We start from the raw sequence: 15,848 nt of genomic DNA, 5'->3' as shown, positions 1-15,848 counted from the left end.
TTAAATCATAGGAACAACAAAATCAAATGGAAAAATAGCCATGCAAATTTAAAATGATTGTTTGTAATTTTCCAATGATTTCTAATTTACAGAAGGAGGAAAAGACATGAAATGAACCCAGGTTTCAGCCGACAGCCCCATGATAAGAAAAATAAATTGCAGGACAGATCTAAGCTAAGAAAAGCACAGTCACTGGTAAGTGTTGCTTATAAAACCTTCCCCACCATAACATTTATGAATATTGCTGGATCTTGAATCCTATTTGTGAAACTAAATTTACTTTTTTAATCAGAATCATCAAGTGGTGGTTTAAATTCTGGTCTCTGACTGACAAGCTGTGTGACCTTGAAGACATCCTTGGGCTCTGTGCTGTTTCTCTAAGGCTGTACTTAAAAAAAAATTTTTTTTTGAGTATAGTTGACATACAATGCTGCATTAATTTCAGGTGTATAAAAGAGTGATTTAGCATCTTTGTATGGTTAGCTATGCTCACCACAAGCGTAGCTACCATCTGATGACACCACACAATGCTATTATATCAGTGTCTATATTCCCTGTGCTGTACCTTTTATTTATTTATTTTTAATTTTTTAAATGTTTACTTATATTAGAGAGAGACAGACAGACAGACAGACAGAGAGAGAGAGAGAGAGAAGCAGAGTGCGGGAGGGGCAGAGAGCGAGGGAGACATAGAATCAAGAGCAGGCTCCAAGCTCCAAGCTGTCAGCACAGAGCCCACCAACCATGAATTCATGACCTAAGCCGAAGTTGGATGCTTAACCAACTGAGCCACCCAGGCACCCCTGTACCTTTTATTACCATGAGATTCTACACCTCAATTTTCTCATCTGCTGGGAAAAAAAAAAAAACACTGGATGAACTGAAGTGTATGAATCTGTTTTGAAAACTATACAATATAAAGGGAGCATTATTGGGGCACCTGGGTGGCTCAGTTGGTTGGGCGTCCGACTTTGGCTCAGGTCATGATCTCACAGTTTGTGGGTTCGAGCCCCACGTCGGGCTCTGTGCTGACTTCCGGCTCAGAGCCTGGAGCCTGTTGGGATTCTGTAACTCTCACTCTCTCTGACCCTCCCCTGCTCACGCTGTCTCTCTCTCTCTCTCAAAAATAAATAAAAAACATTAAATAAATAAATAAAGGGAGCATTATTATCATTCGTTCTTTCTTCTGCTGTGAGTCCTTTGGGGTTGGGGCGGGGGGCGGTGGGCTATAGAAAGGACTCTATAGATTACTTCTCTATAGAGTGAAGGTTCCACTGACCTAAGAAAAAGGTATGCTTTCCTGCTCCCAGTGAAGCATGATTATAAAAGTGCTTTTCAAGTAACTTCAGAAAAAATGAACTAGGAACTTTTCTTTCCCTAATTAAAAAATAGCTAATTGACTACCTAATAAAGTCAGTGATTGTGACTAGGGAACATTATTATTTCATAGCAGAGTTTCCCAAATTGTGGTTCTGTACCCCCAGTGGATCCTCTCAGCCTGTATGAGAGTCTTTGGAGCAAAGTAGAAGGGAATAATGATGGAATAAAAAGTTCATTTTAGCAGTAAAAATTTAGGAAAAAAAGCTGAGGATACACACTCAAGGAAAATTAATATAAAATAGATGTCAACTGGGAGAGGAATAAGTATGTACTCATGAATAAATCACTTTTATAGCCCTGCTTTAAAGCTCTATTACTTTCTGTTTAAATGTATTTTCAAGTGTTATGTTTCAAAAAAAGAGAGCTTTTTTAAAATGAGTTTTTTAAAAAATAGGGCAGTCTGTATTCTGAGGGGCCAATTTTGTTGGACTGGATGAGGTTTATCACAGACATATGTACAGATGCCCGAGGGAATGAGGAAGCTGAAGGCAGAGCAGTAAAATTGTCAGTGAGAACCATTAATTGAGAAAAATAACTTTATGAGGCTTATCACACAGGCCATTTAGGCATGCTTCTGCCTGGTTTCCTGGCCCCTCCTGGGCCAGGAGTAGAAGAGAAATCCAGGGGAAAGCCAAGAATTTAAAGCACATAAAAGTTGATGGTTGATGTATGCTTACAAATTATCAGCACAGTCAAACATTTCTGTGGCCTAAAAAATAAAACAAAATCAAAGGCTAAACAGAAGCCTTCCCCATGGGCTTTTGACATTAACCATCTGTCACACACTAGAGGGGCTTGCTTAAGTTAAAAAATTCATTATATTTATAAACTTTAAAAGTTGTGCTAATTAAAGCTGGAAGGGAAACCAGGGCAAATTAAACAATGATGGAGAACTACAAAGCTATTAATAAAATGAAGTGTGCAATGCTAGTGATCTACTTGTATTGTTTATGTAAACGCACTAATTATAATCACTATTTATGCTTAGTAGTTTTGATAAGGAGCAGAAGGCACAATGAAACCCTCCAGAAGTGTGCTAAGATCTTTCTCTCGGTCTGGCCATTTGGGCCACGAGGCTGCGTGTGCTAAGGTTCCCCCTCTCCACACGGTGGCAGTTTGCCCTCTCCGTGGGCCACGTAGGAAATAAGGAAACTCCTAAGTGATGCAAGGCAATTGTGCAAATTTGGAAATGCTGGATGTGGGACCAGAGAGAAGAGGAAATGGGTTTTGAGGAAATTCAGTTAGGGGACAGGAGAGAAGCGAGGAGAACTCTGAGAACTGCCACTGTGGAGACGGTGGTGGATACAGCCTGATGCAATTGCAATGGAGAGAACCCTGTGTTCATTTGTTAGAAAGGTCTCCCATCATTGAGACAGGTCTATGTAGGAAGACTTCAGGAGGAACTAGAAAAACAGGAGAGCAAGCAGAACTCAGGTGAACATATAAAAGTGAGGATGAGAAGGACAGACCCACAAAACTCTGCCAAGCAGGTGCCTGACACCTGAATACTGAATATTCCTTGCCCCTATAAGCAGAATATAGTTGGATACTTCAAGAAGGTAGAGCTTTATAAAATGGAAGGGTTGAAACAGAATGAAGCTCGGGAGCGTAAAAGAGTACAGAGAATTTCCTTAAGCCATCTCTCCGGGACCGTGGCCATGAGGCTAATGAGACCCTCTTTTTTACTTTTTGCCTATCATGATTTACAGCTTTCTTTTTTTTTTAATCATTTTTTAAATGTTTATTTATTTTTGAGACCGGGAGAGACAGAGTGTGAGCAGGGGAGGGTCAGAGAGAGAGGGAGACACAGAATCCGAAACAGGCTCCAGGCTCTGAGCTAGCTCTCAGCATAGAGCCTGATGCTGGGCTCGAACCAACAAACCACGAGATCATGACCTGAGCCAAAGTCAGATGCTTAACCAACTGAGCCACCCAGGTGCCCTGATTTACAGCTTTCAAATATGAGAGTGTTCTCCAAAAAAGAGAAAACCTGCTTAGGGTAACAGTTTCAAATCCACATTGCTGTAGGATTGTGATGTTTTATATTATTTAATAGACTTGAGTTTTCAAAACCTGCCTTTTTAAAAGGTACCTGATTTCCACTTATCACTTTCCATTCTAAAGCTACCCCTTTACAGCTGCTTCATTTAACCACCTTCTGGTGTGAATCACTCATAGAATATGGGAATAAAGCCTACATCTGATCACTAATGCTTTATAATTTTGAAGATTGTTTAATTAAAATTATATAAATATAAAGAAATTTCCATTACTCTTAGTTATTATAATAAAATTTCATAAACAAAGCAATTAAAATATATGTACACCACAGTACAGCAAAGACTATCTTTTAAAAAATTTTTAAGTTTATTTATTTTGAGAGAGAAAGCACGTGCACATAAGGGAGCAAACAGGGGAGGAGCAGAGAGAGGGAACCCCAAACAGGCTTAGGGCCTTCAGCACAAAGCTGGACACTCAGCTTAACATGGGGCTCGAACCCATGAACTGTGAGATCATGGCCTGAGCCCAAATCAAGAGTTGGACACCCAACCAACTGAGCCACCCAGGCACCCCAGCAAGTACCATCTTAATTAAACTTAAAAAAATTTTCCATCATGGGGCGCCTGGGTGGCTCAGTTGGTTAAGCATCCAACTTTGGCTCAGGTCATGATCTCAAGGTTCAGGGGTTTGAGCCCTGAGTTGGGCTCTGTGCTGACAGCTCCGATAGTGAAGCCTGTTTCAGATTCTGTATCTCTCTCTCTCTGTCCCTCCCCACTTGCACTCTGTCTCTGCCTCAAAAATAAATAAACATTAAAAAATTTTTGGGGGGGGCGCCTGGGTGGCTCAGTCGGTTAAGCATCCGACTTTGGCTCAGGCCATGATCTCACAGTTTGTGGGTTCAAGCCCCACATCGGGCTTTGTGCTGACTGCCAGCTCAGAGCCTGGAGTCTGTTTCAGATTCTGTATCTCCCTCTCTCTCTGACCCTCCCCTGCTCACACTGTCTCTCTCTATCTCAGAAATAAGTAATACATTTAAAAAAAATTTTTAAAGAAAATTTTCCATCTTGTTTAAAGACATGGGAGATTTTGGGGATTTTGTTTTGTTTTGTTTTGTTTTTTTAATCTTAACAGCCAGACCTACAATGCTTGTTCAGGAAGGGGAAAGAGGGAGCTGTCTCCTTGGGGGAAAGCTTTGATGAGTTTGTGGGGAGGAATGCCACCTTGAGGGCTTGGATGTTACAGGCACCTGGACTTCAGAGGAGGGGAAAGCCTGCGCTGCAGATTAGATGTTTGTTGTTTCTTCTCCTGTTTGGGGGTGGGGGGGGAGGAGGGAGCACTGGGAGAGGGGAAGAGAGAGTGAAGTGGCAGAGAAAGAGCCAGTCAGGTGCTGAGACTGGTAGGGAAGTGAGGCCAGGACCCATTCAGTTTGAATTTATTTGCTGTTACTGAGATGTAAACACTGCCTTCCATCTCTACAGTAAATTCTCAATTTACACATCGAAGCAAGATCTCAGAAGTCTAGAAGAGCAGAAAAACAAAACCTCCTGGGACAATTCACAAAACCTGAAGGGTGGGCTGTGGACTTCCTGGGATCTGGAGGGAGACTCAGAGGACCCCCGCTGACATCTTGTTTCATGTTGTTTTTCTTTTTCTTTTTCCTACCAAGTTAAGTGTAAAAACATTAAATACCTTTTTGCTCACACTGAACTTTTACTTGGTGATGAGAAGTCCTCACTTTCTAGGTTCTGATCTGGCCATGGATTTCAAAAAGCTTGCTGTTGCTAGTAACAAAAGCCTTTAATTGCCTGCTTACTCTAATTGCTTTAGATAAGACCTTATCTTTTTCTGTGTTCTGCTAACTTGAGCTTCTGCAGTTACCTTCTTCAGTGCTTTCCAAGATCATTTAGTTCTTAGTGTCCTGGTCTTTTAAATGCTTCTGTAAGCTTTCTCACCTTTTTTTCCGTCCCCTCTCTGAATCAGAAGAGGAGGAAGAAAGAATATACTCCAAAGTGATACCTGATTCTTGTCATGAAAGAACAATGGTTTAAGAATCAGGAAAGCCAGTTTTCTGGCCTCTGCTCTACAATTAACTAGCAGCCACTCAACCTTTGAGTTTTCATTTTTCCATTAAAATTTTTTTTAGCGTTTATTTATTTTTGAGACAGAGACAGAGCATGAGTGGGGGATGGGCAGAGAGAGAGGGAGACACAGAATCCAAAACAGGCTCCAGGCTTTAAGCTGACAGCACAGAGCCCGACGCGGGGCTCAAACTCACAGACTGTGAGATAATGACCTGAGCTAAAGTTGGATGCTTAACCGACTGAGCCATTCAGGTGCTCTCTCATTTTCCCATTTATAAAATGAGAGTTTGGATCCCAACATCTTTAAAGTCCATTCCAGTCTAACTAAAGTCTGGAGCTGCGGAACCCCACAGTCCCCTGCACATTTATTCCCTGCTCTCTTCTGATGCCTGAGGGACACAGCTGTGACTAAAGTGACTTTGCCTAGAATACCAGAAAGAATCAATCACACTGGTGAATTCCGAGTATAAAGAGTATAAACCAATCGAAACTGGTTTCTGTCTCCTATCCTTTTCTTTGAACTTTAGAAAATACAATTAACTGCAACAGAAGTATTTACGAAACAAACCTGTGCAGTGGTTTCCTTGCAGGCAGTCTTTAATAGACTTCTTTCAAAGTCTAATGACTTCCCCAGGTGTTTGTTTTATAACGTTTATTTGGTTTGGATAGGCAGAACTAGAAATCTCTACAGGAGAGGTCTTTAATTATTTAGCTCAATCAGTAAAATTCGTGATAGTAGAATTCCATTTGGAATGCAGAGTAAGAAAGATTATGGGCTTTGTGGTCAGAGAAACCGAGTTCTTTTACTAAATGGTACAATTTTGGATAAGTGAGTGACCAAACCTTTCTGAGTCTCCATTTCTTCATCTGTAAAATGGGAATAATGATTCCTCCCTTGCAAGATTGTTGTCCGGACTACATGTCAGGTGTGTCCTAAGTATTCAATACACGTTTATGTTCTCTCTCATTAAATACCGTCTTGTCTTTCAAGGCACCCAACTAGCTTAGTTGGAGGAACATGTGACTCTTGATCTCCAGGTTGTGAGTTCTATCCCCATGTTGGGTGTACAGTATTATTTAAATAAACTTAAAAAAGAAATACCATCTTATCTTTCACTTTGCCTACCAAGAGCACAGGCTTGGAACTCAAACAGCCTAGGTTCAATGCCTGACACCACAATTTCCTTTTATTTATTTTTTTAATGTTTATTTATTTTGGTGGGGGGAGGGACAGAGAGAGGGAGACAGAGAATCCCAAGCAGGCCCGAACCCTTGAACTGTGAGATCATGACTTTACAGGAACAGAAGTCCAGAGCCAGACATTCAACCACTCAACTGCCTGAGCCACCCAGGTGCCCCTATTTTATTTATTTTACAAAAAGCTCTAGACCCAAAATGGGTTTAAACTCATGACTCTGAGAGATCAAGAGTCTCATGCTCTACCAACTGAGCCAGCCAGGAGCCCCATGGCACCTGTTTTAGTAACTCGGTGATTTGGGCCAGTTATTAACCTCTGGAGAGGTTCTGTTTCCTCATCTGTAAAATGGAGTTAGTAATGACAGTATCCTTACAGAGTTAGGAGGGGGGTGTAAAGCATTTAGCATAGTGCCTAGCTCAAATAAGTATTCAGTAAGTAGCAGCTGGTGTGGGTAATAGCAATTACCAACATCAAAATCCCACCAGGTCACCGCCTGGGGCTGTAGGAGACAGAGCACTGATGGTGAAAGCAGAGAGGGGCATTGGCAGGACGCTCCAACCTATGGAATAAGCTTCTGTTTCTCGCTTGTACTTTTGATTCCACTCAGTTTTATCTTTCATTGTCTTTTATCTCTCTCACAGTTTCCACTATGTCATCGATAGCAGCTGAAATGTGAGCTACCTATGTTTTTTCCTGTCTCTGTACGGTCCGTGCCTGCACATACATTCACGCATTCCCTCCTCATCAATGCTGGGTCTTTTATTCCCCACTCAGACTGAACTGTGCATGTGTGTTGAACTCAATCCTGTGAATTCTGTGCTACGTGCACTCCGCTGCTTTCTAATTACAATATTGGTTAATTTTTGATGTCAAGAGAAGGGCCTAATTGCTAAGAATCCTGAGGGCAAAATTAACTCTCAGGAAGGACCACTACTTAGAGTCTTTGCTTTTATCCTTTGCCTCTAAAAGAGCATAGTTTTCTTCTTCTGTCTTGTTGTCTCCTTTATGATGCTTTGCATAATAAATTACCCTGGCATTTCCAACAGGAGTGATTCTACCTGCTTCTCTTTCACCAAATATTCATTTTTTATTAAATTTTGTAAAAAAAAGTTTATTTATTCTTGAGAGAAAGAGATAGAGTACGAGTCAGAGAGGGGCAGAGAGAGAGGGAAACACAGATTCTGAAGCAGGCTCCAGGCTCTGAGCTGTCAGCACAGAGCCTGACACAGGGCTCGAACCCATGGAGCGTGAGATCATGAACTGAGCTGACGTCAGACACTCAACTGAGCCACCCAGGTGCCCCTCACTGAATATTTAGACTGCAGCGTAATGGCTACTTGTTTTTTAGAGTTAAATACAAAATGTTTGACACAAACTGGCTTCTCTTTGGGATCTACCAGAAGAAAAGAATCATGTTTGTGAGTTATGTAATATTATTAGTTATATACATATTAGTTATGACAGATATTAATCACTGTCACTGCTGGGGTTTAAAATATATATGTATGTGGGCTGCCTGGCTGGCTCACTCAGTAGAGCATGTGGTTCTTGATCTCAGGATCGTGAGTTCAAGTCCCACTTTGGGCCCAGAGCTTACTTTAAAATGTGTGTGTGTGTGTGTATGTGTGTGTATTATGTATGTATATATATACATACACACATTTATATATATGAATACATACACATATATATGTATGTAGTATATATATTTGAGTGTTGTATAACATTTAGTGATATAGTATCTCACCACAAACTACAGTAGAAGCCAATTTTCTAAGACATGGCTGTTTTGAAATCTGAGTTCACAATCATTACTAACGAATAACCATTGGAACTTTATGGCCTATGCACATTTCGCAACACACCCCTACCTTACTTCAGTTGGGAGACTGAATGGTGCCATCACATAGTCTTGGATTTAAATTTCAAAACCCTGCCTGGGGGTTGCTTCACCTTCCTCCACAGCTCACAGCTCTACCCCAAGGTTACTGAAAAGATAAACCAAGAGCAAAGACAAGCCTGTGGCTTCTTTAAAACTCTGCTGATGATTTTTCCCTAACACCCTCCCTCTGTTTCTCACGGAAGCAGAGTGAACAAGGAGGAAAAGGGAACACCCTCTCCATAGTGTTGACCAAAGCAGGGGCCCCCTGGAAGGGTGACGACACAGGTCCGAGCAGCACTCTGGGTTCCTAAGCAGACAAGAGGACAGAGGGAGCCTTCGCACAGAATTCTCAGATTGAACGGTCCAGGAGGCAGCTCCATCCTGGAGATTAAGCATCCAGGACTCCATCTTAGACTTTCTTCCCAGAAGGAAACCCCTCTTGGGTGAACACTCTTCAGCCACTTTCTCTATCCTCTGAACCTTTTTCTCCACCAGTGACCCCTGCTTATTGCTCAGATCCTATCCTATGCAGAAGCAATTGATAAGAGTGAGTTGAAGCTGTGTTTATATGACTAAAACAAAATAGTTCTGATTTTATGATTTTTAAATATAATATTCCATATTTATACATAGTATTACCACATTACTCTTGAACTGTGTGTCATAGAAAGTGTTGAGTGTAGATTTTTTTTTAATTTAATATTTATTTATTTGAGAGAGAGAGAGAGAAAGAACATAAGCTAGGGAAGGGCAGAGAGAGAGAGAGGGGAGACAGAGTCAGAGGCAGGCTCCAGGCTCTAAGCTGTCAGCACCGAGCTCGATGCAGGGCTCGAACCCACAAACTATGAGATCATGACCTGAGCTGAAGTTGGATTCTTGACCGACTGAGCCACCCAGGTGCCCCTAGATTTTTGTAAAAGGGGAAAGTGGCTAGGGTCTCCTACAGAGTGAAGATTGTTTACCTTTCTTCCTTACCTTTCTTTACCATATCACAGGCTTGGGAAGATTAAATGAAATAAAAAGGTATGACACAGCACAAGGAAATCATATATTTGCAATTTTATTGGTGGTATTTCTAGCAGGGTGATGGCACACTGCAGGGGCTATCATTATGGTTAGTATATTTATCTGTTTTCCATATCCGCACACTCCTCACCTAGTCTATTCTCTTAAATGATCCCTGGTTTTATCCATTGGTGTTGTTTGTATCAATGATCATTTGCAAGTTTCTGCAAATAATGTGAATGGAGAACCAGAAGACAAAATTCAACTGGGGAGTGACAGACACAGATATATATTCAAGCTGCTATACACAAGTTGTTCCTAGGTGGATAGTCCTTCTTGGGTCTTACCCTCCTATAGAGTCCTACCCTTTCTTGGGTTACTCAGCCCCTATAACCTCTCCCCATTCTCACTCTTCTGTGCCCAATGAAATGACCATCCAGCCTGAAGATAGGAATTTTCTGTCCCCACTTCAAAGTCCACCTGAAAGGTGCTTTCAGCCATTGCTCTGAAATGAAAGAGGAGGAATCATTCATACATTTATTCATTTATCCAACAAGTATTTTACAGGTGCAAGGGTAGGCACTAGGGATACGACCATAACAAGATACATCCCTGCCCTCTGGGTGCTTACAGGCTGGAGGGGGAAAGCTTCCAATCAAGGAAGGAGTAACTCCTAGGTATCTGGATTGGACAGTTGTGTTAATGCTCACGCCACCCACCGCTGAGGCTGGAAATGCGACAGGACATGCTAGGTGCAAGACACCTGGGGGAGTACAAGGGTACATATTCAGAAGAGAGCTGAGTTTATGAGCCAAGAGCTCAGGCAAGAGATATAAAACCAGCAGTTGAAGATGTAGGTACTGATTGCCTAGGAAGTAGGCCAAGAACAGAACCCTGGAGAATTCTGTTGTATAAAGCATGGCCTTACATTTCTACGTCCTCCCTTTGAAAGACATGCTGACAAAACATAGAAATATTATTGGGTAAATATCTCTAGAAAAAGAACAGGAAAGGGGCATCCAGCTGGCCTAGTTGGTAGGGCACACGCTCCTGACCTCAGAGTCATAAGTTCCAGCCCCAAAGAGTGTAGAGAAAAGAGAAGAAAAAGTACAGTAAGTTCAACCAGCAAGAAAAATGTATTTAAATGATAGATGGTCTCTGGCTTCTAATGGTTTAATGTAGGATCAACCATCAACTTTTTGATGATGAAAGGTGATTCACATTCAGTAGAAACCATACGTTGAGTTTGGGATTTTGATCTTTTCCTCAGGCTAGCAATATGTAGTATGACACTCTCTTGTGATGCAGGGCAGGGAGCCGTGGCTCCTAGTCGGCCATGCAATCGTGAGAGTAAATAGCTGATGCTTAAAACCATTCTGTACCCACACAATCATTCTGTTTCTCACTATTTTTTTTAATTCAATAAGTTATATAAGCTATTCCACACTTTCTCACAAAATAGGCTGTGTGTTTGATGATTTTGCCCAACCGTAGGCTAATGTCAGAGTTCTGAGCATGTTTAAGGTAGGCTAGGTTGAAATATCTATAACATTTGGTAAGTTAGGTATATTAAATGCATTTTTGACTTACAGTATTTCCAATTCATGATGTGTTTATTGGGACATAACCCCATTGTGAGTTGAGAAAGATCTGTAGTTGATTCCATCCCTCTTCATAGGAATAGATTGACAAAAGGCTACAGCAGATGGACCTGCACATAAATAAAGATAATTTATAACAACATTGTAAGAGCAACTTCATCCTATTGGGATTCTTATGAAAGCTTCATCACCAAGGCATGATCAATTTTTAAGTCCATTTCTAGCTCCTCTCCCCTCTCTGGAGGATGATCAGCGAGTGGGGCTGAAGATTCTAAGCTTCTAGTCATGGCTGGGCCTTTCTGGTGACCAGTCCCCATCCAGGAGCCCATCCACAGTCCCCTCAGTAGAACAAAAGATGCTTCTAGTGCTCTTATCACTTGGGAAATTACAAGGGTTTGAGGAGTTCTGTGTCAGGAACATGGGGCAGAGACCAAAATGTATTTTTCTATTTTCTTATAACCAATGTTGGTATAAAACAAATTCCTGATTATTTCAACCAGATCATCAGATGCTGTAGATCAAGGTAGAAGACTGTCAAATTTATACCCTTTATGTAACTTTCTCATGTTTTCTCCTTAAATCTTATCTTTTCTCTTATAATGATGGAAATTAAAGCCTTAAAATGAAGAGGGTCTGCAAACTTGTCTTCAGGGACAGAAAGAAAGGGTGGATGTAAGGAGACCATCTTTCAAACCCAACAGTCTGGATAGGTGATGACAATTATGTATGGGGGAGTGAATTCCTTCGACTTGCCTTGGCTAAAAAGGAGAACTTGAGAGGAGCCTGCCTCAGCACGTGAACCTCCCCTCTCACCCATCCCCACCTCACTCCACCCCCCCCCACCCCCGTCCCGGGACTTAGGAGAAAGAGGATCCTCAAATGCAGTGATAAATAAGCTTTGCAGAGTAATAGGATTAAGTCTGAAACTGTTACAGGTGAGGTGTGACTAGCCCATTCTTGTATCCCAGAGAGCCAGCTCTTTTCTTCATTCAACAGGTATTATTTTTATTTTCATTGTCACTAAAGTAGCACAAAGGAGCACCTCTATTTGTTACCTTACCTTACATTGATCTTAGAACAACACTGAAAATGCTTATTCTCCATTGCTCTTAAAACAACACTGAAAGCTTCAAAAGAGGAAAGATTATTTACTCCCTTTTTCTTCCCCCTTTTCCTCTCCAAGTCTAACAACTTACTACATTTAATTCCAGTTTTAGCTACCTTTTTCCAGAAAAATCATCAACAAAGATGTATAGATCTCCTCCAGGCAGGCAGCCGTAGATTCATTGAAGTATTAGATTCCAGCTTTGCTCTCAGGAAGTTTGCAGTCCTGTCAGGGCACAAACAATTACATCCAGGAATGAATACTAATGTCCAAGAACATATGTTTAATGTGAAGTCAGAGGTCTCAATAATAATGGTTTCAGGAATCCAGCTGAGGCAGAAATCCCTGAGGGTTAAGACACTCAAGCTTCTTGGAGAAGGTGGACCTTGAAGGACAGGTTAGATGTGGAGAAGGAATAGAGTGCATGAGGCTAGTGTAGGGCGTGAGGCAAGAACAGTCAGTGAGGGACATCTTTGTCGAAAAATGAGGGACCTGGTTCCCTGGAGAACAGGACAGGAGACAGCAGTCATTGGCTGAATCAATTTATTTTTTTTAATAGTTTTTTTTTTTTTTGAGAGAGAGAGAGAGAGAGCATAAGCAGGAGAGGGACAGAAAGAGAGTGAGACCCAGAATCAAGAGCTGTCTCCAGGCTCTGAGCTATCAGCACAGAGCCCGACTTGGGGCTGCAACCCACGAACTGTGAGATCATGACCTGAGCCCAAGTCAGACGCTCAACTGACTGAGCCACCCAGGTGCCTCTGGCTGAAGCAATTTCTGATTCAGTCAAAGTGTAAAGTAGGATTACTCCCAGATTAACAGAAACTCTGTGCTGTGAACATCCCCAGCAGAGCATGAGAGGGATATAACAAACTATCTGACAGCCGGGATGTGCCAACTGAATATGGAGTCTTGTGGGATTGGGATTTCATTCAGGGGAGGCTACAGTATCTGCACACCTGCCCCATCTCCTTGTGTCTCTCTGCAGAGTAGGGGCCAGTGTAAGAGAGAACTTACAAGAGTCCATTGCTCTGGCCCCTGCAAGCTCAACTCGTATCCTTTCTTTCTCTTGTTCTCCCCATCTTCCCCTCTTCCCTTTCTTGCTCACGGCCAGATGTCTGGGAGAAACCCTCTCTCACTGTGAGTTTTCGTTGGAATGTCAATCTGTGACCTTTGCCTTTTTAGAGTGAATGTGTGCATGCACGATTAGTAGTGAGTGTAAATATGGGAACTCTACCTATGCTCACCTGGCCTGAGAGTCCCAAGTCTCCAAACCTGGCCCTAATACCTTTTCTCTCTATGAACTTGGGCTGGCACATAAACTGCACGTTCTTCAGTTCCATAAAATGGAGATGCTAATGCCTCCTTACCTACCTTGCAGAATTTTCTTGAGGTTCAAATGAAATTATGGTTGTGAAAGCACTTTGGAGACTAACAAACTTATTATTAGCTCAAGGTGAAGATTGCATGGGGGCTAAGGGTGGTCACGTTGAGAAGTCTCATTAAATCCCATCCAGCCCTACAATTTAATAAAGCTGTTTTGTGTCATTAAAATAAGTTTAATTGTATAGTTTCCTCTGTGTTGTTTTAGTGGCTGTCACTCAAATGATGTTTTTTCCTCCCTAGATATCCCTGAGTGCAGAACCCAGCCCCCCTCTACAAGATCCTGCTCATCTCGCCTGGTCTCCTCATCAGTGGGCAGGGCTGCCAGCCACCGAAGCAGCAAAGAAAATCCTCACACAGCATCTCCAGAGGCACTCTGGGCTTCAGGCAGTACCCAGCCAGGCTCAGATCTGAAGTCAATTTAAACATGTGAAAGGATTTTGAATGAAATGACAAGGTGCTCTTGGAGAGTTGGATGTTACTTGGCTCATCTATTAGAAATTTTCCACTTAGGTACCTTCTTGGGATAGTGAGTTCTATAGTATTTAAGTAAAAAGTATTCATGGCATAAGTGCTGACATATTTACAAACTTAGATACAAGTGTGATGATAGATACCATGGGGTTGATAAAGGGACACAGGCTAGCAGGGATGGTGATAGTGGGTGTATGGGGTAGGGTCCCAGAAGGATACAGACAGCACACTCCCCGGGCTACTTGAGCAGTTTCATGAAGGGGCTGTTCACCATGGGGTCTAGTTGGCTAGGGCTGCCATAACAAAGTACCACTGTCTTCATCTGTTCCAGCTGCTGGAACAAAAATACCATGTTTGGTATTTGGTATTGTCTCTCAGTTCTGGAGGTTCAGAACTCTAAGATCAAGATGTCAGCAGAGGTGGCTTCTTCTCAGGCCTCTCTCCTTGGCTTGTGGGTGGCCACCTTCTCCTTGTTCTTCATATGGTCCTCTTTCTGGGCAGGTCTGGGTCATAATCTCCTCTTACTTTGAAGACTCAAGTCAGATTAGATTAGGGCCACCCATATGACTTCATTTAGCTTGAGTTACCACTTTGAAGACCCTATCTCAAAAGACAGTCACATTCTGAGGTCCTGGGGGTTAGGACTTTAATATAGGAATTTGGGGGAAGGTACTGAGGGGGGCCAGGAAGCTCATAACAACACTGCAAGAAGGGTTAAGAGAATCAATATGAGACGATGAAGTACCTAGGAACTGGCAACAGTGGAAGCCTTTGTCATCCTGTGGCTTGAAGAGGCAAAAGGGGAAGGGCCTATTGTTCTAGAACCCAGGAAGAGCTGTAGCCACAGGAGAGGAGCCACTTACCAGGCTGTATTCTGTATGGTGCAGGAACACAGCCACTGCAGAAACCAAGGCCTAGTGGGGAAGGAAGAGGGAGAAGACCCAGCCCCTCTCACCCCTTGCCCCTCGACACTCAGACGGTGCTTGCCTTTGGTCAAACCCATCTGGAAGTCAGAGAACAAAGAAGCCTGGGGAGAAATGTGGCCAGGAGTGGGTGGAAGGGGTATTATATGAGTAGGACAGTGAGGAATAACCAGCACAATGGGGGAAATGTATACATTTCCCAAGAAGGAATTATAATTGATAGTCAAGCAACCATAAATGGGCATCAAAGAGTAATTTGGAAACAGAAAATGTTACTTGGCTGCAAAATGTTACTTAGCTGCGAAAGTATTAGTCATACTAAACTCAACCACCTACTCATGTAACCATTTCAAGGTCCCATAAGTTACCATTCTAGGATACTTATTTACCTAAGTAAAGCAGAATGATAAGAAAACAACTGTTTGTCAATCGTTCAATGCTGAACACGTTATGTTCTTATGTTACATACTGTAACCTGTACATACATACACATTTTTGAATGGTTCAAACTGTTGCTCTGGAAGGATGGCCCAGGACACAGTGATTTGGATGCCCAAATGATTGGTGTAGGACAAAACATGACTAACTTACAGTTGATTAACTTGCACTCAAGGTGACACAGGACTTTGAGGCAGAGAAGAAAGAAAACACACCCAGGATGAGACTTTGTGTTCTTCCCGTGGGCAAAGCAGCGGGTTAAGATTTCTTCTTCCTAAAGGCTGAGCCTGGGCTGAGCCCAGGAGTCAGGGGCAGCTGTGTAGCTGGGATGTCCTACAGCTTTTGCCCCACTAACCCCCCTGGATTCTCTCAGGATCCAG

General features: G+C 42.3%; 1 protein-coding gene across 5 annotated transcripts in view; it reads left to right on the top strand.

Moving 5' to 3' along the window:
• FBXO16 (F-box protein 16) overlaps nucleotides 1-15,448 on the top strand; it is a 58,022-nt gene extending 42,574 nt beyond the window's left edge. For 3 of the 5 annotated variants that reach the window (XM_077769727.1, XM_077769725.1, XM_077769726.1), the window contains 2 exons: nucleotides 93-195; nucleotides 13,877-15,448. In XM_077769727.1, coding sequence (XP_077625853.1) covers nucleotides 93-195; nucleotides 13,877-14,047 — 274 coding nt within the window. In that variant the 3' untranslated portion in view covers nucleotides 14,048-15,448. Of the gene's footprint in view, nucleotides 1-92; nucleotides 196-4,859; nucleotides 4,986-13,364; nucleotides 13,391-13,876 lie in introns of those variants that run through there. The other 2 variants (XM_077769728.1, XM_077769729.1) reach the window with 2 other exon arrangements.
• Nucleotides 15,449-15,848: the final 400 nt, after the last annotated feature.

Source organism: Crocuta crocuta, unplaced genomic scaffold (genome assembly GCF_008692635.1).
Source record: "Crocuta crocuta isolate KB4526 unplaced genomic scaffold, BGI_CrCroc_1.0 scaffold551, whole genome shotgun sequence".
Lineage (NCBI taxonomy): Eukaryota > Metazoa > Chordata > Mammalia > Carnivora > Hyaenidae > Crocuta > Crocuta crocuta.
The sequence above is the reverse complement of the archived record's forward strand: the minus strand, read 5'-3'. Positions and strand labels throughout refer to the sequence as shown.